Below are 24,942 nucleotides of genomic sequence, written 5' to 3' on the forward strand. Positions count from 1 at the left end.
TTCCCCGACTCCCAGTCCCCGGCCTCAGGCCCCTCGCCGACTCCCAGTCCCCGGCCTCAGGCCCCTCCCCGACTCCCAGTCCCCGGCCTCAGGCCCCTCCCCGACTCCCAGTCCCCGGCCTCAGGCCCTCACCTCCTCCCCCGCCCTGCTCCTGCCCTCGCCGCCATCTCCTTCCAGCTGCCGTCCAACGCCAGGAAGTGTCTGCGGGAGGAGATCCACAAGGACAGGCTGGTGAGCGGAGAGTCCGAGCTGAGCGAACAGCCGGCCGCCCGCCCCCACCTCAAGGGGGAGAGAGAGAGGGGGGGGGGGGGGGGAGAGAGAGAGGGGGGGGGGGAGGGAGAGTGAGAGGGAGGGGGGGGGGAGGGAGAGTGAGAGGGAGGGGGGGGGAGGGAGAGTGAGAGGGAGGGGGGGGGAGAAAGGGAGGGAGGGAGGGAGGGGGGGGGGAGAAAGGAGGGAGGGAGGGAGGGGGGGGGGAGGGAGGGAGGGAGGGAGGAGAAAGGGAGGGAGGGGGGGGGGAGGGAGGGGGGGGGGGAGAGAGAGGGGGGGGAGGAGGGGGAGGGGAGTGACCATGTCCCCCATTCAGTCCGACCATGTCCCCCATTCAGTCCGACCATGTCCCCCATTCAGTCCGACCATGTCCCCCCATTCAGTCCGACCATGTCCCCCCATTCAGTCCGACCTTGTCCCCCATTCAGTCCGACCTTGTCCCCCATTCAGTCCGACCATGTCCCCCCATTCAGTCCGACCTTGTCCCCCATTCAGTCCGACCTTGTCCCCCATTCAGTCCGACCATGTCCCCCCATTCAGTCCGACCATGTCCCCCCATTCAGTCCGACCTTGTCCCCCCATTCAGTCCGACCTTGTCCCCCCATTCAGTCCGACCTTGTCCCCCCATTCAGTCCGACCTTGTCCCCCATTCAGTCCGACCATGTCCCCCCATTCAGTCCGACCATGTCTGATTTGTATTTCACTCCATTTCCCCCCTTGGTTCCATTCCCTTTAATCCCCTCACCAACAAAAATCCATCAATCTCAGTTTTGAAATTTTCAATTGACCCCGGCCTCCCCCTTTTCCGGGGGAGAGAGTTCCAGATTCCCACTCCCCTTTGTGTGAAGAAATGCTTCCTGACATCACCCCTGAACGGCCGGGCTCTAATTTTAAGATTATTCCCCCTTGTTCTGGACTCCCCCCACCAGAGGAAATAGTTTCTCTCTATCGACCCCATCAAATCCTTTAATCATCTTAAACCCCTCGATTCGATCACCCCTTAATCTTCTACACTCGAGGGAATACAAGCCTCGTCTCTGCAACCTGTCCTCGTAATTTAACCCTTTTAGCCCCGGTATCATTCTGGTGAATCTGCACTGCACCCCCTCCGAGGCCGATATATCCTTCCTGAGGGGACGGTGCCCAGAACTGGACGCAGTGTCTCCAGATGGGGTCTGACCAGAGCTCTGTCCAGCTGTAATATAACTTCCACCTCTTTGTATTCCAGCCCTCGAGATAAAGGCCAACGTTCCATTATCCTTTTTAATGATCTTTTTATACCTTTCCACCATTGGGAGGGTGGTGTGGGGAGGGAGCTGTGGGGGACAGTTCCGGGCTGGAGCCAGGGTGTAACCTCTCTGTTTCCCCTCCCCCAGGTGACGGACTCCTCCGGCCACATCCTGTGCTCTCAGGAGGAGGCGACGAAGGGCAAATTCGCCTTCACCACTGACGACTACGACATGTTCGAGATCTGCTTCGAGAGCCACCTGCCCCCGGGTGAGTGAGTCCGAGGGGGGGGTCCTGGGGTACGGGGAGGGCTCGGGCAGAAATAATAATAAAAGGGAAAATAGCTCACTGATAAGAAAAAGGGATGAGAACAAAGTCCAGGTCACAAATAGTGTCACAGGTAATATAAATACTTCAGGTTCATCAAAAAATACAGGAAATAATAAAATAACTGATTAAAAAATAATACAGCAGTGATGAAAAACAAGTGTGATATATTTATGAAGTGAGAAAAACAGCATCAGAACCTACGAATTAAGAGCAGGAGTAGGCCATTCGGCCCCTCTGCCATTTGATAAGATCGTGGCTGATCTGATTGTGACCTCAACCCTACTTTCCCATCTACCTACTATAACCTTTGACTCCCCTGTTAATCAGGAATCTATCTAACTCAGCCTTAAAAATATTCACTGACCCGGCCTCCACCGCTCTCTGGGGAAGGGAGTTCCACAGACTCACCATCCTCTGAGAGAAAAAAATTCTCCTCATCTCCGTCTTAAATGGGAGACCATTTATTTTTAAACTATGGTCCCCGAGTTCCCCATAAGGGGAAACATCCTCTCAGCATCTGCCCCTTCTAGTCTCCTCAGGATCTTATATGTTTCAATAAGATCACCTCTCATTCTTCTAAACTCCAGTGTGTACAGGCCCAACTTGTCCAACCTTTCCTCATAAGATAACCCCCTCATCCCAGGAATCAGTCGAGTGAACCTTCTCTGAACCGCCTCCAAAGCAATTATGTCCTTAAATAAGAAGACCAAAACTGCACACAGTATATTCTAGATGTGGTCCAGTAGGTCTGTTGCCCAAATAAGAGTTCTATACACAAGTGCAGATTGCATAAGGAATAAAACAAGTGAATCAGACAGTTAAAACAAGTATAAAAGGACTGTTAGCAACATAGCTGCCAGACTGGGCCTGTGGCAGGTGATGAGCAAACCAACACAAGGGGAAAAACCTACTTGACTTTGCCCTCACCAATCTACCTGTCACAGATGCATCTGTCCATGACAGTATTGGTAGGAGTGACCACCGCACAGTCCTTGTGGAGACGAAGTCCCGTCTTCGCACTGAGGACACCATCCAACGTGTTGTGTGGCACTACCACCATGCTAAATGGGATAGATTCAGAACAGATCTCGCAGCTCAAAACTGGGCATCCATGAAGCGCTGTGGGCCATCAGCAGCAGCAGAATTGTATTCCAGCACAATCTGTAACCTCATGGCCCGACATTTTCCTCACTCCACCATTACCAACAAGCCAGGGGGTCAACCCTGGTTCAGTGAGGAGTGTATAAGAGCATGCCAGGAGCACCACCAGACGTATCTAAAAATGAGGTGCCAATCTGGTGAAGCGACAACTCAGGACAACATGCATGGTAAACAGTGGAAGCAACATGCTATAGACAGAGCTAAGTGATTCCACAACCAACGGATCAGATCAAAGCTCTGCAGTCCTGCCACATCCAGTCGTGAATGGTGGTGGACAATTAAACAACTAACGGGAGGAGGAGGCTCTGTAAACATCCCCATCCTCAATGATGGCAGAGTCCAGCACGTGAGTGCAAAAGACAAGGCTGAAGTGTTTGCAACCATCTTCAGCCAGAAGTGCCAAGTGGATGATCCGTCTCAGCCTCCTCCCGATATCCCCACCATCACAGAAGCCAGTCTTCAGCCAATTTGATTCACTCCACGTGATATCAAGAAACAAGATTGGGAGTGTTAAGAACCTCGCCCCTCTCTACAACTCCTCCCCTCGCCTCCAGTGCTTCAATATCCTTTCTGTAGTGTGGGTCTCTCAAGTCAACAATGGATTTACTACATCTTTGTCCGATCTTACAGACCGTCTCTCTCTCTCTCTCTCTCCCTGCCCAGATCGCCAAGGCGGAGAAGCTGAAGCCACTTGAGGTGGAGCTGCGACGATTGGAGGATCTGTCAGAGTCGATCGTCAATGACTTTGCCGACATGAAGCAGCGAGAGGAAGAGATGAGGGACACCAATGGTAGGAGCACCCAGCACAGGCTTCAGTCTGCAACACCCGCCCCTTCTCCACTTACTGCTCTCGGTCTCGGGGACCCTGTCTCGTTCCTCGGTCAGCGTCACTCACTCCTCCGAGTCAGAAGTTTCTGGGTTTTAGCTCCCTCCACCTCCCGGGACATAAGCCCCTCTCCCCTTCTCTCCCCCATAGCACGAGCCTCAGCTTCATACGGTTATCCAGTCGTCCTGTGAAAGATGCAGTGGGCTCTGCTTCAGGCACTTTGTGGCAAAGCATCCCTTGCCCCAACTGCCCTCCACTCGCCCTCGGAGTAAAGAGGGGTGGTCTAGAGCTTGGGTACCAGGGGCCAGGGGTTAAAAGGACTGCAGGACTGATCCCCAGTGTCAAAGGGACTTAGTTTTTTTTAAAAACGTACATTTATTTCGCCCCTTCCACGACCTCGAGACGTCCCAAAGGACTTTATAGCCAATAATGTACTATTTTGAAGTGTAGTCACTGTTGCAATTTAGGAAACGGGCAGCAAGATCCGCACAGCAAGATCCCACAAACAGCGTTGTGATAATGACCAGATAATCTGTGTTTTAGTGGTGTTGGTTGAGGGATAAATATTGGCCAGAACACCCAGGGGAGAATTCTGCTCTTCTCCCATTCGTGGCCGTGGGATCTTTTACGTCCACCTGAGAGGGGCAGGCAGGGACTCAGTTTAACGTCTCATCCGAAAGACGGCACCTCAGACAGTGCGGCACTCCCTCAGTACTGCACTGGGAGTGTCGGCCTGGATTAGGTGCTCGAGTCTCTGGAGTGGGGCTCGAACTCACCATCTTCTGACAAGGGGGCCTTGTCGAGGCAGATAAGATTCTGAATATTTTCATTCCAAGTTTGACTGCAGGATAAGGGAACGTGTGTACAAACTGGGGCGAGTGTGGGCAGGATGGAACACCCGGAGGGGAGGCTCTCAGTCGGGTAGCGGAGGAAAAACACAGAGTCCTTTCATGGGCCGTTAGATGGGGTGCTCCATGGGCTGGAGGCCTCCATTCATCTAAACCAGGGAGTTGGAGTCAGAGGGCTGGGACCATTCTACACCAGAGGGCAGAGTTGTGGAATAAGTTTTTGGGGAAGGACGGTATTAACGGGGTCCAGAGACAGAAGGGATCATTTGAAGCCCCTGGGATTAAAGGGACAGTGGCTGCATGGTTACAAAATTGGCTAAAGGACAGAAAGCAGAGAGTAGTGGTGAACGGTTGTTTTTCAGACTGGAGGGAAATATACAGTGGTGTTCCCCAGGGGTCAGCATTAGGACCACTGCTCTTTTTGATATATATTAATGACTTGCACTTGGGTATTCAGGGTATTTCAAACTTTGCAGATGATTCGAAACTCGGAAATGTAGTAAACAATGTGGAGGATAGTAACAGACTTCAGGAGGACATAGACTGGTGGAATGGGCAGACACATGGCAGATGAAATTTAACGCAGAGAAGTGGGAAGTGATACATTTTGGTAGGAAGAATGAGGAGAGGCAATATAAACTAAATGGTACAATTTTAAAGGGAATGCAGGAACAGAGAGACCTGGGGAGTGCACAGACACAAATCCTTGAAGGTGACAAATTGAGAAGGCTGTTAAAAAAAGCATACAGGATCCTGGGCTTTATTGATAGAGGCATCGAGTACGAAAGCAAGGAAGTTATACTAAACCTTTATAAAACACTGGTTAGGCCTCAGCTGGAGTATTGTGTCCAATTCTGGGCACCACACTTTAGGAAGGATGTCAAGGCCTTGGAGAGGGTGCAGAGGAGATTTACTCGAATGGTACCAGGGATGAGGGACTTCAGTTATGTAGAGAAACTGGGATTGTTCTCTTTAGAGCAGAGAAGGTTACGGGGAGATTTAATGGAGGTGTTCAAAATTATGAGGGATTTTGATAGATTAAATAAGGAGAAACTATTTCCAGTGGCAGAAGGGTCGGTAACCAGAGGACACAGATTTAAGGTAATTGGCAAAAGAACCAGATGGCGATGAGGGTTTTATTTTACGCAGCGAGTTATGATCTGGAATGCGCTGCATGAAAGGGCGGTGGAAGCAGATTTAATAATAACTTTCAAAAGGGAATTGGATAAACACTGAAAGGAAACATTTGCAGGGCTATGGGGAAAGGGCAGGGGAGTGGGACGAATGGGACAGCTCTTTCAAAGAGCCAGCACAGGCACGATGGGCCGAGAGGCCTCCTGTGCTGTAAGATTCTAGGTGGTGGGATTGACCTGTTAGAAAGGGACAGGGTGTCAGTTGTGGACAGAGTGACGCTCCCATGAAAGGCCTGCCATGTCCCTGCTCTCACCTGAGCTGTTTCGCGAGAGAGGATCCAGGATGGGGATTCGGGGGAGGGAGTGACCCCAGGCATCGACCAAAGGCCAGACTCGGAGCAGCAGTGACCCAGGAGCAGGGAAACGGTGCTCGGGGCAGCAAGGTGAAGGGAAGAGGGAGGGCTGCCTTCAGTGAAGTGATCTTAGTGCAGATTGAATCCACTCCTCCAACCTGTTTGATGAGCCCCTCTCTCTCTCTCTCTCCCTCCCTCCGTGCAGAGTCCACCAGTGCTCGTGTCCTGTATTTCAGCATCTTCTCCATGTGCTGCCTCGTCGGCCTGGCCACCTGGCAGGTCTTCTACCTGCGACGCTTCTTCAAAGCCAAGAAGCTCATTGAGTAACGACGATGTGTGTGTGTGTGTAAAACGTTGGCCCGTGTGTGTGTGTCTGTGCCTGGAGAGTGTTCAGTGGGTGGGGTTAATTTACAATAATGTCTCTTTATATTAAATGGGGTGCTTTGAATGTTTAAACTGCAGGTTGTGTTTTAATTCGTAGCATTGCAGTCAGTAATTGGCCCACGGTCGGTGTTTCAGACCAGTCTGAGGGAGTCCTGGAAACAATCAGTATCCTCAGACATGCCCTGGATCAGGAGGTGGGACCAATAGTGTTCGCTGCCCTGAGCTTTCGATGATTGATTGATTGTTTTCGGAAGGTACTGGGATTAATTCCACCCGGCCCCGTTGCTCCCCAGGAGAGAGAGAGACAAACGTCCGAACTTCTTTGGGAAAAATCTGACGTTTGTAGAAGTTCCTCTCCAACTCATTTGCCGGTGTGATGCTGCACAGTGTCGAGTGGATTCCTGGAGGAATGCTGCAGGGAGGGAGAGTGCACTGGGGGCTGCATTTCCTTCACTGTGTTGGACTTCACCTGATGGTCATCAGGCAGAGCTGGTGACAGCCGCTCCACCCTGACCCCGCTGCACCTTGAACCTCATAGGATCGTACAGCACAGGAGGAGGCCGTTCGGCCCATCGTGCCTGTGCCGGCTCTTTGAAACAGCTCTCCAATTAGTCCCACTCCCCCCTGCTCTTTCCCCGCGGTCCTGCAGATTTCTCCCCTTCAAATATTTGTCCAGTTCCCTTTTGAAAGTTATTACTCAATCTGCCTCCACCGCCCTTTCAGGCCGCGCATTCCAGATCAGAACAACTCGCTGTGTGAAGAGAGAATTCTCCTCCTCTCCCATCTGGTTCTTTCCAAAATTACAGTAAATCTGTGTCCTCTGATCGAACCCTGCTCCCCTCTAACCCTCGCCCCCCCCCCCTCGATTCCCCCCGGGCCTGCCCCTCGACCCCCGGGCCTGCCCCTCAATCCCCGGGCCTGCCCCTCGATCCCCGGGCCTACCCCTCAATCCCCCCCCAGGCCTGGCCCCTCGCCCCCCCACCTTAGGCTAACATTCTGCGGGCCGCGATTATCCCCGCTATCAAACCTCGCATCATCCGAGGGCCCCCGGTGGTCCTGCTCCCCCTGGGTGAGGCCACAGCAGCTCGACTAGTTATTTAAGGCAGGGCCGTGTCCTTGTGACAGTCAGTCCAGAATAGTTTCAGTGAGCAAAATGGGGTTCACTTTTCCCCTCTGTGTTGATCCACCAGCACCAAGTTAAATGGCTGCACCAAACACTCTGTGAGAATGTGATGTGAGGGTTCTGGACTGTTTTGACAATGAATCCGGGTGGGTAATTTGGGGCCTGTATCTGACATTGGAGACTCCAGTTTGATCAGTGCCCGTTCACAGTCTGTCCAACACCCTGATTTAAATGTGCTGCTCGTGTGAAGGTTGCCAGTCAGACCTGCTGTGTGATGCCCATCTTGACCAGGGGCTTTACGTGCTTTTAATAAGTTCCCTGCAGCGAGCAAGTGCAGCTCTCCCCGTGTCTTTCAACACCGCATGGCGTGGGCCCACTGCAGGCCCAGGGGAGGTGCGGAGCCCGAGCAGTTCGACCCTCGGAGGTTCGAGGCAGGGACAGAGTGAAACTTGGACCGTTTGGGCGGCTCAAACTTCGAAAACTCGCCTCTCCTCCTCCTGCTCCCTGCGTGAGTGGCCAGAGACTGCGGCCTCTCCCTGTCCCTGTCTAAACCATTCCAGTCTTTGGGAATCTTTACAAACTCATTCCAAGAATAAAATTAATTTTCAATTGAAATCTGGAGTCGGGAGTGTGTTGTGTCAGAACAGGACTCGGACAGCCCGGGCAGCTCACCCGGCCCCTGCCGGGTAGGTGGGGACAGGGCTCGGACAGCCCGGGCAGCTCACCCGGCTCCTGCCGGGTAGGTGGAGACAGGGCTCGGACAGCCCGGGCAGCTCACCCGGCCCCTGCCGGGTAGGTGGGGACAGGGCTCGGACAGCCCGGGCAGCTCACCCGGCCCCTGCCGGGTAGGTGGGGACAGGGCTCGGACAGCCCGGGCAGCTCACCCGGCCCCTGCCGGGTAGGTGGGGACAGGGCTCGGACAGCCCGGGCAGCTCACCCGGCCCCTGCCGGGTAGGTGGGGACAGGGCTCGGACAGCCCGGGCAGCTCACCCGGCCCCTGCCGGGTAGGTGGGGACAGGGCTCGGAGAGCCCGGGCAGCTCACCCGGCCCCTGCCGGGTAGGTGGGGACAGTGCTCGGAGAGCCCGGGCAGCTCACCCGGCCCCTGCCGGGGCCCACCGTGACTAATGGCCGCTGACCCAGGAAACTGGGTGATGACCATGGTGCGGTCAGGGGGCGATGGGCAGAATTCCCGCCCTCACCCTGTTGCCGGAAAGTCCAGGCATTGTGTCCACCGGTGACATCTCCATCCCCTGTGCTATTAACCTGGTATTCTGATTTTGGACGCCTTATAACCGCCAGGGAAAGCACAGTGCCTCCTCCTCAGCGTGGGCAACGCAGGTCTAACTGGTGCCCAGGCCTGGCACCACTGACCTGATAGAAGCTGTTCGACCTCACGGCCCAGGAAAGGTCGGGAGAGAAAGGCAAAAGGTCGAATTTTCTTCCCTTTCGACAAGAAACGGCGTCTCTGAGAAATTATTTTGGAAAAACAAAACGGTTTATTGTTTCAAGGCACAATCTCTGTTCCTTGCGAGTCCAGGCCTGGTTTATTCCTGTCGAACCTTTACAGCCTCCGCTGCTCTTAAATTAAAGTGGCTGCTTTTTGAATTAACAGTTAATTCAAATTGAAATCATTTCTTAATTCCCACCACCGGCTCATTGAGCAGAAGTCAACTGTGAACTAACAGGAGGTGAGTGAGGACCCTGGGGATGAAAGAACTTTAAGGGGAATGTGAGACACAAAGAAACTCATTTTAATAATGTGTATTTTCAAAAAAAAGATACTGAATTTATACAGAGTCCAAAATGAAACACTTCTCGTTGTAATCCAGTGCAAGTTCACATTCTGTATTTCCCATCTTTTCACACCACGATCAGTCTGAAAGCTGGATCATTAATAAACACTTTCCCTGCACTGGCCCGAGGCAAAATTCAGGAATAAGAAACGAGATTCCCGAAGGCCGGGCTTAAGCACTTTGCGGAGGGTGAGAGAGAGAGAGAGAGAGTCACCAGAGCCGCGCTCGTCAAATCGCTCTCCGCTTTGACGGACAAGTTCTCAGTCCCAACATCACTCACAATATCGACAAGACGCCACTCGTCCATCTGATGTGACCCCCCGATAATCCCAGTCCCAACTGCTCCATGTCCATGTGTTTCCCAAACTCTCCCAGCGTGATGCTGGAACAGGACTGACCGTTCCTCCCCGGGAGGGGGGCAGGAGCTATTTTAAGATCGGCCTCCAGCTGCCTGCATTCCAGAGTATTGGGAATAGCGAAAAATATAACTAGTTTGTTTGGTGGGCTGTGCGTGTTTGAATCTCCAAACTGAGATACTGATAACCAGGCGCAGGTTGGATCCAAAATTGGCTCAGTGGCAGGAAGAAAAGGGTAATGATCAAGGGGTGTTTTTTTGACTGGAAGGCTGTTTCCAGTGGGGTTCCGCAGAGCTCAGTACTCGGTCCCTTGCTTTTTGTGATGTTAATGATTTGGACTTAAATGTAGGGGGCTTGATCAAGAAGTTTGCAGATGATACAAAATTGGCCGCATGGTTGATAGTGAGGAGGAAAGCTGTAGAGTGCAGGAAGATATCAATGGACTGGTCAGGTGAGCAGAAAAATGGTAAATGGAATTTAATCCAGAGAAGTGTGAGGTAATGCATTTGGGGCCGGCAAATAAGGCAAGGGAGCACACAATAAATGGGAGGATACTGAAAGGTGTAGATGAAGTGAGGGACCTTGGAATACATGTCCACAGATCCCTGAAGGTAGCAGGACAGGTAGATAAGGTGGTTAACAAGGCATATGGAATTATTTCCTTTATTAGCCACGGCATAGAATATAAGAGCAGGGAGGTTATGCTGGAACTGTATAAAACAATGGTTAGGCCCCAACTTGAGTACTGTGTACAGTTCTGGTCACCACATTACAGGAAGGGTGTAATTGCACTAGAGAGGGTACAGGGGAGATTTACGAGGATGTTGCCAGGACTGGATAATTTTAGCTATGAGGAAAGATTGGATAGGCTGGGATTGTTCTCTTTGAAACAGAGGAGGCTGAGGATTGATTTAATTGAGGTGTACAAAATTATGTGTGGCCGAGATAGGCTGGATAGGAAGGACCGATTTCCCTTAGCAGAGAGGTCAATAAACAAGGGGCAGGGCATAGATTTAAAGTGATTGGTGGAAGGATTATTGAGGAGCTGAGGAAAACATTTTTCACCCAGAGGCTGGTAGGTGTCTGGAACTCACTGCCTGAAAGGGTGGTAGAGGCAGAAACCCTCAACTCATTTAAAAGGTACCCGGATATGCACCTGAAGTGCCATGACCTACAAGGCTATGGACCAAGTGCTGGAAAGTGGGATTAGACTGGGTGGCTCATTTTCGGCTGGCGTGGACACAATGGACTGAATGGCCTCCTTCTGTGCTGTAAATTTTCTATGATTCTATGATTCCAATTAACACTAAGCAGGGTAGTTCAGGGATCATGAGAACACTACTGAAGAAAAGTAACTGCTGGGAACCAAGCAATGTGTCCTTGTAAACCACAGATTAGGGAACTTCCAGCTTCAGTGACAGAGATGGATCACAACAGGGTATAAAAGTGAGGGGATACTGATGTAAGGGGCAGTTGGGACTGGAGACACCGGAGATCAAGCTCAGGGAGTCCGTGGTTCCATCCAGAGGACTGATCTCGTCGACACGGGGGATTTGCATGTTTAGTCTGGTATGGGGGAGGAAAGAGAATTTGCTCATATATTTCTTAATGAGATATTAAAGTTGCTGACTCTCAGACTTGTTAATTAATAAGACAATGCATTATTTAGAACCTGCCATCCCTAAGTCTCTCTGCTGCTCTACTTTTAAACTTTGACCATTTAGTTTACATTTCATCTCATTTTTCTTCCTCTCAAAATGCATCACGTCACATTTCTCTGCATTAAATTTCACCTGGCCCATTTACTAACCCGTGGACGTCACAGTGAAGTCACTGACTCCTCTTCACAGTTCCCCACGCTGCCAATTTTGGCGTCATCCAGAAATTTTCACCTTGTGTCCCACATACCCAAGCTCAGATCATTCTCTATATTGAGATTAGCAATGGTCCCAACACTGACCCTGGGGCACACCAATGTTTCCATCCCTCCAGTCTGAAGAAAATCTATTAACCACTACTCTCTGTTTTCTGCCCTTTCAACAACTTCCTGTACACAATGCCTCATTCCTTTTAATATGGTAAGTATTAATTTTATCAGCAAGCCTCCTGTCCTGCATCTTACCAAAAACCCTTTCACAATCAATGTGCACAACATCCACTACATTTCCTTTATCAGTCGACTTGAGTTATCTCAAATGATCCATGTTGGCTGTTCTTAATTGATGTGTTTTTCTAACAAATGTTGAAATGTTTGCTCCACCTCATCTGGTTTGATCTGTTTCAAGACGCAACAGAAAGGTTGCGTTGTCTCCTGGAGTTAAAGATAAATTAGGTTTTAAAAATTATGTTTCAGACAATGAGGGACATCTGGGCTTAGACCCGCCCATTCTGTGCCGCACTCACACACTCCGATTCGTTGGAGGACCAACTCACCCCTCACCCGCCCACCCCTCCAGTCAATTTCCGATCCTCCTATTGGTCCGGAACTCTCCTTAGTCACCAGGACGGGATTAGAGGTGAAACTGACATCCTGAGGTGCAGTTCGAAAATAAACATGAATTGAACCCGTCAGTTGCAACATTTAATAAAACGAAATTAATAAAAGTTACCGTAAAAAATATTTTCTGGATTTCACCAAAATTGGGGAGCGTCTGCGCTGTGTGTTTGTGCCGGTTAAAATGGCACGAAGAGCTGGGGTTTCAGTTTATTTTATTTTCCTTGGTCCAAACGCGCTCTCCCTGCTTCCATTGTCTTTGCTTTTCGGCCTGATATTAAGATCATCAATGGCGGCTGCATCACCCGGCATGCAGCGCGGTACAGATTGTGCCCTATCTGAATCAGTGGAGCACAGTGCGCAGGCGCAGTAGTGCCTCATTTCCGGTCAGTGTGTCCTGAGCATGCGCGGCCAGTCGAGACTGCGGGAGGAGCGCGTTCGGTGCAGGTCAGAGGATCGGAGCAAGAGGCTCAATAAACCCCGGGGCCCGGGTCCGGGCTCAGGCCCAGGCTCAGGCTTTACAAACCCCGAGTGCGGCCCCAGACCCGAATATAAAACAGTGAACATTATCCCCCCCTCACTACCCGCCGGGAAATGAAGGGGGAATGGGGATCGGTCAGGGAGCGTCTGTAAATGAAGGAGAAATGGTGATCGGTCAGGGAGCGTCTGTAAATGAAGGGGAAATGGTGATCGGTCAGGGAGCGTCTGTAAATGAAGGGGAAATGGTGATCGGTCAGGGAGCGTCTGTAAATGAAGGAGAAATGGGGATCGGTCAGGGAGCGTCTGTAAATGAAGGGGAAATGGGGATAGGTCAGGGAGCGTCTGTAAATGAAGAAGAAATGGGGATCGGTCAGGGAGCGTCTGTAAATGAAGGGGAAATGGGGATCGGTCAGGGAGCGTCTGTAAATGAAGGAGAAATGGTGATCGGTCAGGGAGCGTCTGTAAATGAAGGGGAAATGGGGCTCGGTCAGGGATCGTCTGTAAATGAAGGAGAAATGGTGATCGGTCAGGGAGCGTCTGTAAATGAAGGGGAAATGGGGATCGGTCAGGGAGCGTCTGTAAATGAAGGAGAACTGGTTATCGGTCAGGGAGCGTCTGTAAATGAAGGAGAAATGTGATTGGTCAGGGAGCATCTGTCAATGAAGGAGAAATGGGATTGTTCAGGGAGCGTCTGTAAATGAAGGAGAAATGGTGATCTTTATATCTTTATTCATCCAGGGAGCTCGAGCTTTGGGTGCTGTTCCTTTCCTTCTCATGGGAATCTGTCTACTCTGTACCCAATCCAACTCCTCCTTGAAGGCCTCCCATTGTTCAATTACTGTTCTGCCTGCCAATTTTTGATTCCAATCCACACGGACAAGATCCCTTTTTAACTCACTGGAATTAGCCCTCCTCCAGTTCAGAATTTTCACATTTGACTGTCCCCTGTCCTTTTCCATAACTGTTCTAAACCTAATGAGATTATGATCACTGCTGCCCCACTGAAACATGGTCCACCTGCCCCACTTCATTCTCCACACCGAGCCCACTGCTGTACTCACATTTACTCTCTCACACTCACTCTCTCACACTCACTCTCTCACACTCACATTCACTCTCACACTCACATTCACTCTCATTCTCACTCACTCTCTCACATTCACTCACTCTCTCACATTCACTCACACTCTCATTCACTCTCTCACTCTCGCATTCACTCTCGCACTCACTCTCTCGCACTCTCTCTCACCATTTCACTCATGGTTTAGGGCCACTGAAAGATGATGTGATGAGTTTGGATTTCAGCACAGGGAAGAGGGAGAGTGTGTGGGATGGGGATTTGCAGCTTTGAGGCACAAGAGTGGAAAGAATGTTCCGTAGAAGCTAGAATTGTCTGTTCTGAATTTCTATCCTGTACTTACAGTGATGACTTTTATGAACTCCTTTATAGGGTATTAGAAGGGGAGGATTAGCAGAGGGAAACTCAAACCAAACAGCACGCCAAGATCTGACAGAGTCACTCGATTCATCAGGACCTGAATATCATCGGCCTTTGAATGTGGAAGGAGAAATGTTTGTCTGTTCTATCTGTGGGAGAAGATTTCAAACATCAGTGTGAGTGGAAAAGCACCGAGACACACACACCCGAGTGAGAGTGTTCCAGTGCACTGACTGTGGAAAGAGCTTTAACCAGTTACACAGCCAGAAAAAACACTGCACCATTCACAGCGGGGAGAAACCGTACACGTGTTCTCTGTGTGGACGAGGCTTCAACTGATCGTCCAACCTGGAGAAACACAAGGACACCCGGACCATGGAGAAACCGTGGAAATGTGGGGACTGTGGGAAGGGATTCAATTACCCGTCCAGGCTGGAAACTCATCGACGCCGTCACACTGGGGAGAGGCCGTTCTCCTGCTCCGTGTGTGGGAAGGGATTCAATTACCCGTCCAGGCTGGAAACTCATCGATGCAATCACACTGGGGAGAGGCCGTTCTCCTGCTCCGTGTGTGGGAAGGGATTCACTATTTCATCCGACCTGCTGAAACACCAGCGAGTTCACACTGGGGAGAGGCCGTTCTCCTGCTCCGTGTGTAAGAAGAGATTCACTCAGTCATCCACCCTGCTGGCACACCAGCGAGTTCACACTGGGGAGAGGCCGTTCACCTGCTCCGTGTGTGGGAAGAGATTCACTTGGTCATCACACCTGCTGTCACACCAGCGAGTTCACTCCGATGAGAGACCTTTTAAATGCTCTGACTGTGGGAAGAGCTTTAAAGGCAGAAATGAACTGCTGAGACATCAACGCAGTGACAGCGGGGAGAGGCCGTTCACCTGCTCCGTGTGCGGGAAGAGATTCACACTGTCATCCACCCTGCTGGCACACCAGCGAGTTCACACTGGGGAGAGGCCGTTCACCTGCTCCGTGTGTAAGAAGAGATTCACTCATTCATCCTCCCTGCTGAAACATCAACTTGTTCACACTGATGGGAGACCTTTTAAATGTTCTGACTGTGAGAGGAGCTTTAAAAGCAAAATTGAACTGCTGCAACACCAACGCACTCACACTGGGGAGAGACCGTTCATCTGCTCTGTGTGTAAGAAGAGATTTACTCGGTCATCCCACCTGCTGATACACCAGCGAGTTCACACTGGGGAGAGGCCGTTCTCCTGCTCCTTGTGTGGGAAGAAATTCACTCATTCTTCCACCCTGCTAACACACCAGCGAGTTCACTCCGATGAGAGACCTTTTAAATGTTCTGACTGTGAGAAGAGGTTTAAAAGCAAAAGGAATCTGCTGACACACCAACGCACTCACACTGGGGAGAGGCCGCTCACCTGCTCCGTGTGAGGGAAGGGATTCACTATTTCATCCAAACTGCTGACACACCAACTTGTTCACACTGGGGAGAGACCTTTTGAATGTTCTGACTGCACGAAGAGCTCTAAATGCAGATACAAATTGTGAAGACATCGACACACTCCCGTCAGGGAGAGGCCGTTCACCTGCTCCCTGTGTAAGAAGAGATTTACTCGGTCATCACACCTGCTGAGACACCAGCGAGTTCACTCTGATAAGAGACCTCTGAAATGTTCTGACTGTGAGAAGGGATTTAAAACAAATGATCTGAAACACCAACACACTGACACTGGGGAGAGACTGTTCACCTGCTTCGTGTGTGGGAAGGGATTCACGAATTCATCCCACCTTCTGAGACATCAACTTGTTCACACTATTGAGTGACCTTTTAATGCAGTAACTTTGAGAAGAGCTTTAAAAGCAGAAATGAACTGCTGACACATCAACTCACGCACATTGTGGAGAGACTGTTCACCTGCTCCGTGTGTGGGAAGGGATTCACTCAGTCATCACATGTGCTGAGACACCAGCGAGTTCACGAGTGACTGCAGGGGTTGGATTCTGCAGTTAATCACATCCAGGACTGAACTACGGTGTTTAGAGTCAGGAAGAACAACGTATAAGGACGGGATATGACGCTCGACTCATCGATCGACAGTTCCGACGGGCCACAGCGAAAAATCGCATGGACCTCCTCAGGAGACTAACACGGGACGCAACCAACAGAGTACCCTTTGTCGTCCAGTACTTCCCCGGAGCGGAGAAACTACGCCATGTTCTCCGCAGCCTTCAACATGTCATCAATGAGGACAAACACCTCGCTATGGCCATCCCCACACCTCCACTACTCGCCTTTAAACAGCCACCCAACCTCAAACAGACCATCGTTCGCAGCAAATTACCTAGCTTTCAAGAGAACAGCGTCCACGACACCACACAACCCTGCCACGGTAACCTCTGCAAGACATGCCAGATCATCGACACAGATACCACCATCACACGAGAGGACACCACCCACCAGGTGCATGGTTCATACTCCTGTGACTCGGCCAACGTTGTCTACCTCATACGTTGCAGGAAAGGATGCCCCAGAGCATGGTACATTGGCGAGACCATGCAGAAGCTGCGACAACGGATGAACGGACACCGCGCAACAATCGCCAAACAGGAGGGTTCCCTCCCAGTCGGGGAACACTTCAGCAGTCATGGACATTCATCCACCGACCTTCGGGTAAGCGTACTCCAAGGCGGCCTTTGAGACACACGACAACGCAAAATCGTCGAGCAGAAATTGATAGCCAAGTTCCGTACCCATGAGGACGGCCTCAACCGGGATCTTGGGTTCATGTCACGCTACACGTTACCCCACCAGCGAACAAATGTTATCTGTTTTTAATATAACGGGTCAGTTGCTGTCTTTTCTATGTTTCTACCTCTCTATCTCTTTTTTTTGTTTGTTGTTTTTTTTTGGTGATTTGTATATTCTGTGAGACCTGGCAGGTAACACCTGTCTGTCTGCACACTGATTGCCTTGGCAACGGGCAGTTGAAAAAACTGTCTGCACTCACCAAGCATTGTTCTGTGAATTATAAATGCGATTTCATCTCGAGGATTTCATTTTCACATCGTTCACCTGACAAAGGAGGTAGCCTCCGAAAGCTTGTGAATTTAAAATAAAATTGCTGGACTATAACTTGGTGTTGTAAAATTGTTTACAATTGATATTATTTCAGAGACAGACACATTATTAATCCCACTCTCAGGGACAGTGTCACACATTTAACCCTCTCTTGCATGTTGTCCCCTCTGCAATCTTGCAGCTCAGGGCCGCTTTGTATTACTCTCAGTGACCGAGAGTTTCACTCCGATTGAAATAAACTGGGACTGTTGCTGCCTGATATTAATCCTACACGGTCCCAGCAAATACACCGACTCCCACTTTCCTCCCCCGTTTCTCCAGGATTGGTTTGAGGAATCCTCCCTCCAGTTTCGGAGTCAAACGTCACTTTATCAGTAAGGGAGCCAAGAATGAACAGAACCCATTGGCTCATTCCACAGCCGCTCACTTTATCTCTGAAAGACTCTTTCCCATCAAAAGAGCCCGAGAGAAACAGCAGGGATGGAAACCTCGAGTTTAATAGTTGGAGATTGTAAAGTCAGTCTGGATTCCAGCGTTAGGCACTGGTGGAATCCCATCTGTTTCCCATTCTGGTGCCTGTTCCTGCACTGCCTGTGGAGCCCATTCCCTCTGACCTTTCCCCCAGACCCACTTCCTTTGCTCAGACAGGCGGGAATGGAGAGATCACGGCCCCCGGGGGAAGGGAGCAAAGAGCAGCCTCGTTACAGCAGCTCATCGCTCCGGGACCGTGTCCGCAGATGGGCTCAGAGATCGGCATTGAGTCCGGGGGAAGGGCAGGGGGAGTCCGGGGGCTGTTTGTAAGAGGCGGAGTGGATCAGGAACTGGTCCCGGAACATGGAGTGAGAGGGGGGAAGGGAGAGGTCATTCTCGGGCTGTGTGTGGACAGGGTGTGTCCAGGGGAAGGGAGAGAGAATGGGAAGAACCTGCTATTAAAACCATTGCTGCTTTCACTCCCCAAACCAGGAGTGAATGGTCCTGGTTTAGTTCCAGTCTCACCCTGTTTATTGTTATTGGACAGTGAAGAGTGGAAACAGAGCCGGACAGTAAGGATGTGGGGAGTTATACAAAGAGCATCTATTGCAGGCACCAGGTGAGAAGTGTGAAGGACACAATTTAAACAGCGGCTGTTTATTTTGGGTTGAACGGTTAGTCCCATGGGAGAGGGGATTAGAAACCTGACCTGGACAAAGGTCCCTGCCCCATCGGGTAGTCCCATTCATGGATCAGTGCAGGGGTTGGGTTGTGTCTGGATGTCACTAAATTGTTGTAAAATAGCCCAACACACCTGGTGTGCAGAAGCTGAGTGCTGCAGTGGAGTCAGACACTGACACTGTTTGTATCACTGGTTTTCATTTGTGGATATTCAAAATGATCATTAGAGATATTAAACTGATCTCTATTCTATTTTCAACCTCGCTGTTTCTTGAGTTACAAGAGATCATTTTTCTTTCCACAGGCGAATCCTTGAATGATCCAGAATGAATGTGATGTTTCCTCCACCCAAGGCACAAGGAGGAGTGCAGCCAGCTCCTTCTCACACACAGGAGGTACATTATCACCCACCGAGCACAGAGACACAGACAGGTCATCAGTTCCACAGTCTCAGACAGTAGAAGTAGTCAGTCCCACACTGATCCCAAGTTCCAGAGACACACTTTCAATCCAACATTCAAACAGAGCAGGTGAGGCAGACTCTGTTCCATTTGCCCCTAACTCTGTCCCGCTGACAGGCAGATACAAAAATCCCAGTCCAAAATCACACTCTCAGATTGAAAGGCACTGTGTCAATCTCACAATCGGGCAACATAGCTACGAATTAAATACCAGAGAGAAATCACACATGGTATCCGATTGAAAGGGACAGAATGAATCCCAATAATGTACCTGAGATTCCAATTGAATACTATCCCAGAACTCTCTCACACATGACTTTAATACATGAAATATCCATTCGAAAAGTGAACCATTTGCTACAAATTGCAAACAAATCCAAACCTCATGTACAGTATCGATTGAGAAATACTGAAAGATAGTAAACCTGAGAAACAAATTAGATACCTGTTCAGAATGCACTCGTAGAATGAAATTTAAAGATAGAGTATCAATTCTATTAGTGCAGACTGAGATACACATTATATACCAGTCCAAAAATCTCATACAATATTAGACTGAAAGATACAGTATCAATTCCATTTCTACAGACTGATCTACACATTACAAACCAATTCAAAAATGTCACCTTATCAGTTTGAAAGATTCATTATCATCCACAATCGTACTCACAGAGATACAGATTTAATAGTGGTCCAAAAAGCACACAAATTATCTGATTAAAACCTCCAACATTAAATCCTAAAGTTCGTCCATATTTACAAATTAAATAAGGAGTAAAACTCTTCAAACATTAAGATATTAAAGCTGAAGTATTGAACGCAATAATGTAATCTGAGAGAATAATTATGTACAGATACAGAATGAAACTCACATTCAGATACAGTACCAGAGACACACAGACACAGAATGAATCCAACACTCACAGATGCAGAAGGAATCCCAAACTCACATACAGTACTAGAGACTGACAGACACAGAGTTAATCCCACACTCTCATCAAGTACCAGGGACTGATAGGTACAGTATGAATCCCACACTAACATGCAGTATGAGTAACTGCATATTTAGGATGAATTCAACTCCCACATACAGTACTGGGGACTGTACATAAAGAATGAGTCCTACACTCACATGGAGAAACAGAGACTGACAGATACCGAAAGAATCCCACACTAACACACAGTATGAGAGACTGCCTATAAAGAATGAATCACAAACTCTCACACACACTGCTGACAAGACAGAGAATGAATCCCAAACTCACACACAGTATCAGTGAGTGACAGATACAGAATGAATCCCACACTAACATACAGTACCAGAGACTGACAGACACAAAATGAATCCCACACTCACACACAGTACCAGAGACTGAGAGATACAGAATGAATCCCACTAAACTATCAGGGAATAAGCACAGACCAGGGATCAGGGCCTTTACCCAGTAAACTATCAGAGAGTCAGCACAGACCAGGGATCAGGGCCTTTACCCAGTAAACTATCAGAGAATCAGCACAGACCAGGGATCAGGGCCTTTCACCTGTCTGAGAGAACATTGTGTCACAGATCACATTCTGATTTACAGCCGTGCATAACAGATGTTTGTAGCTGCGATCGCCGAGTGGTTAAGGCGTTGGACTCGGAATCCCCTGGGGATTTCCTGCGTACGTTCGAATCCTCCTCGCAGCGCGACTTCTTAAAGTTATGTTTACTGCTCAAATAACGATGAACTGGAGTTGACGAACCGCATTCCCTCTCTCAGAGAGACTCTCCAGCGCGGCTCATGCTTTTAATTCGGAGCCCAATGGTCTCTTGCAAAATTGCAAGACACGTGAAGGAATCTCTCCCAAGCTCCATCTTAAATTCTGCCCGTTCGCAGAACTTGACATTGATCCTATTTCTTCCTATACTTTGATCCCACCTTGTCTCTGTCTCTTGACTCTCCGTGTTTTTCCCTCATGGACTTCTCAGGCTTCGTTGAACGGCCACGGATGATCGAACCTGGAACACCGGCAGTGAAGGGTAAAGATGGAAAGACTGAGACGGGGGGAGTGGCGAGAGGGTGGATTTGGAATTCCTGAGTGACCGCACTGTGAATTTTCCAGATCTGCTTGGAGCACCAATCCCTTCAATTCATCACTTACAGGGACAATTCGATACCCGGTTTCTTTTCCCTGAGCTTGGCGAGATCTTAAAAATTGAAAGCGACCAATATCAGAGCGAACCTCGTCACCGACATGATCACAGATACAGAGCGGCCACACTCTGCTTCAGTGAGGGGAAAACCCAGAGCGGTTTCAAGGTTGAATGTAATTGGAAGCAAAGCTCGTTCAATGAAAGTGCAGGTCATTGAGGTGCCTTTAAAGTCCTGATTGTTTGAACTGAATTTCTTTCAAAAGCGCTTGAGATTCAGGCGGAGTGATTTGGGGACTCCTTTTCCCTCTTCGCAAAACTTTGAACCGCAGATCAAGATCCAAAGTCCAGGGCTAAATTAGGGTTTCTCCAGGGTATGAAACATCGAATCAAGAATTATACCCCGACCTCAACGAGCCCAGAAACAAGAACGTGTCACGGACACATTCCATGAGAGGGCTGTCTGTATGATGAAAAGGCATTTTTGAAGAGACCTCCTGATCAGTTCCGTGTAGGATCCTGAACAAAACACAGCACTGTGTGCTTCTCAAATTCACTAAACACCACGAATTACACAAAGGCACCGCTGGGAGTTGAACCCAGGATCTCCTGTTTACTGGACAGGTGCTTTAACCAACTAAGCCACAGTGCCAATTCATGGTACTGTTTCCCACCTCCTCTCATTAATATCTATCAGCTACACGTCACATTCTGTTGTGGGCTCAGACTGTTTGATCTTTGTCGATTTCACTTGCCCGTTTCCCTGTGAATCCCGATACTGACTGCGTTTCAAGCTGTGTTTATCTTTCTGTGTCCATCAGTGCTTTGATACACGGATGAATATTTGTGCTTGTGTTTGTTTGTTACTTTAAATAAATTAGGGATGGACAATTCTCGCTCTGACACTGAAGAACTAATTGAGCAAATTTCACAGTGAAGTGTTGTTTATTGTGGTGCTGAAACTAAAAAAAATCGTAAAAGGTGCAAAGAGGGAAAACGAGAAAAACTTGTGAATGAAATTAAGGACAACTTTCAAGGTTTTTACACGTATATTAAGAGAAAGAAGGGTGACGAAGAGTAATGTGGGCCCCTTAAAGACAGATGGAGGTGATATTGTAATTGAAAATCAGGAAATGGCAGACTTGCCAAATCCTCACAGAAAAGCATGAGGATAATAAACCAGAGACACGAGGAAAACTGAAAATAAATCAAGGGGATTCAGTGTAAGTAAAATAATGGTATTGGAGAAAACAATTAGACTAAAGATAGACAAATCTCCAGGGCCTGATGTTTACCATCCCAGGGGACTAAGGGGAATAGGTGAGGAAATTGTACATGCTTTAGTCATGATCGTTCAAAACTCTCTTGATTCAGGAATTGTTCCATGGATTGAAAAAATTCAAATATCATTCCATTAATTAGGAAGGGTAGGAGAGATAAAACAGGAAATTATAGACCTATTAGTCTGACGTCTGTTGTGGGGAAGTTACCAGAATCTGTTATTGGGGAAAGAATGACTGAGCACTTGGATAAACATGAATTGATCAGAGAGAGCCAGCATGGATTTGTAAAGTGTAAGTCAAGTCCAACGAAAATAGATGAACTTTTTGAAGATGTAACTAACGTGGTAAATAATGGAGTGTCTATGGGGGTTATGTGTATATTGACTTCCAGAGGCATTCGTTAAGGTTTAACATCAGAGACTATTCTCATTTCTGTTGACATGTGGAATTCAAAGCAACCCATTGACATGGGGAGGGAGTTGGTTTGGAGGTAGGAGACAGAGAGTAGGGTTAATGGGTATGTACTCAAATTGACAGGATGTGATTAGTGGTGTCCCCCAGGGATCTGTATAAATGAGGCAGATAAAGGAATAGAGAGCGGTATATCCAGGTTTGTTGACGACACCAAGTTAGGAGGCACAGTGAGTAGTGTAGATGGGAGCATAAAGTTGTAAAAGGAAATTGATAGATTCAGTGAGTTGGTAAAACTGTGTCAGATGGAGCTTACATAGAATTACATCGAATGTACATCACAGAAACAGGCAATTCGGCCCAACTAGACTATACCGGTGTTTATGCTGCAGACGAGCCTCCTCCAACCCCTCTTCATCTAACCCTATGAGCAAACCCGAATATTCCTTTCTCCTCCATGTGTTTATCTCACTTCACCGTAAATGCATCCATGATATTCGCCTTAACTACTCCGTGTGGGAGAGAGCTGCACATTCTAACGCCTCTCTGGATAAATATGTTTCTCTTGAATGCCAGATTGGATTTATTGATGACTATTATATTCATGGCCCTAAGTTCTGACGTCCCCACTCCCAACAGTACAAACACCTTATCTACATCTGACCTATCAAACCCTTGCATAATCTTAAAGTCCTGTATCAGGTCACCCTCAGCCTTCTCTTTTCTATACAAAAGAGCCCCAGACTGTTCAAAGTTTCAATCTGGGGAAGTGTGAGGCCATCCACTTTGGCCCGAAGCAAGATAAATCAGAGTATTTTCGAAATGGTGAGAAGCCAGGAACTGTGGGTGAGCAGAGATACTTCGGGAAATCAGGAAGAGTTGGCAGACAGGTGCAAAAAATAATTAAAATGGCTAATGGAATGTCGGCCTTTATCTCAAGGGAACTGGAATTCAAAAGGGTGGAATTTATGTTAGAATTCTATAAACTCTGCTAAGGCCACATTTAGAGTACGGCATTCAGTCCTGGGCACCAGACCTCAGGAAGGATATATTGGCCTTGCAGGAGGTGCAGCGCAGAAAGACCAGAATGATACCGGGGCTAAAATGGTTACATTATGAGGACAGGTTGCGTGGACAAGGTTTGTATTTCCTCGTGTATAGAGGATTAAGTGGTGATGTAATTCAGGTGTTGAAGGTGATTCAATGATCCAATGGTGGGTGTGTGAGTTGGTGCTGAATCGGTCCCCTTCAGTGAAGAGAGGGTCAGCGGGCGCCTGACAGACACGGCTCGGAACGGGACTCGCTTCTCTCCGACGGCAGCGGCTGGTTTAGAGAGATCTCTCTGTCTGCTGCTGTTACTCCGCCTCCCGCACTCTGGGAGAACCGCGGAGGTCGGTCCTCACTTTTCTCTTATGGATCCGGCTCCATCCGTTTACTGTTGACGGGAGTGCGTCTGATACCAAGTCAGTCAGAAGCGGGTGCAAATCACAACATAGGCACAGGCCCAAGGACTGGGGACTGGTTTGATATTGGGTCCTTTTTAAGGGACCGGCTGTAGAATGTTTGTATAATAATAATGATCAGAATTAACTTTGATACAATGAAGTTTTTTTCAGTTATTTCCCATTTCCACCCTCAACAGTTTTATACAGTTACAGGTAACAATGTTTGAGGGATGTGATGTCCAGTGTTGGTGGAGTCAGTGTAATTTAACTTGATACATTGAAGAGTCTCTTGTCTATCCCAGGCTCTTACCTTAAGTTTAGACCCTCACCTGGTTTAAAATCGGTCACTCACTGATATAAATAAACCAGTAACAATCCCGAAACCTCAGCGGGGATATTTGTTCCGATACTTAATGACGGTCCCAATTTCCACTGAAATTCTCAATCAGCAAATCCCAGAGGCTGTTTCGGGTTTGACAAACTGTGAAACAGATTGTTTTAAAAGCCGGAAAGAGGGAAAAACTGGTGGTTGATATGAAGTGTTATACATTATCTCTTTCTGTTTCAGATTTACAATTTCTCTTTGTGTGTTACTCAAAGGAGAGGCTATAACGGAGCCCAGTGACTGGGTCACGAGCTGCACTGAGTCATTGGCCTGTGTTACAGACCGGCTCGTTGGACCTGCTCATTTCGTGAACTCGCTGGTGTCTCAGCACGTGTGATGACTGAGTGAATCCCTTCCCACACACGGAGCAGGTGAACAGTCTCTCAACCAATGGGC

At 48.8% G+C, this 24,942-nt stretch overlaps 1 protein-coding gene and 1 non-coding gene across 2 annotated transcripts; one reads left to right on the forward strand and one right to left on the reverse strand.

Moving 5' to 3' along the window:
• Window positions 1-3: 3 nt before the first annotated feature.
• On the forward strand, window positions 4-3,742 carry LOC137308994 (transmembrane emp24 domain-containing protein 10-like; the record flags this gene model as incomplete). The annotated part of the gene is made up of 3 exons (XM_067977371.1): window positions 4-231; window positions 1,644-1,764; window positions 3,649-3,742. Coding segments are annotated over 3 exons (381 nt in total), but the record flags the coding sequence as incomplete, so codon positions are not given.
• A 17,858-nt stretch (window positions 3,743-21,600) lies between these two features.
• Window positions 21,601-21,674, reverse strand: trnat-agu (transfer RNA threonine (anticodon AGU)). Its single transcript has one exon. It is a non-coding gene; the product is annotated as a tRNA-Thr (tRNA).
• Window positions 21,675-24,942: the final 3,268 nt, after the last annotated feature.

Source organism: Heptranchias perlo, unplaced genomic scaffold (assembly GCF_035084215.1).
Source record: "Heptranchias perlo isolate sHepPer1 unplaced genomic scaffold, sHepPer1.hap1 HAP1_SCAFFOLD_1448, whole genome shotgun sequence".
In the NCBI taxonomy this organism is placed as follows: Eukaryota; Metazoa; Chordata; class Chondrichthyes; order Hexanchiformes; family Hexanchidae; genus Heptranchias; species Heptranchias perlo.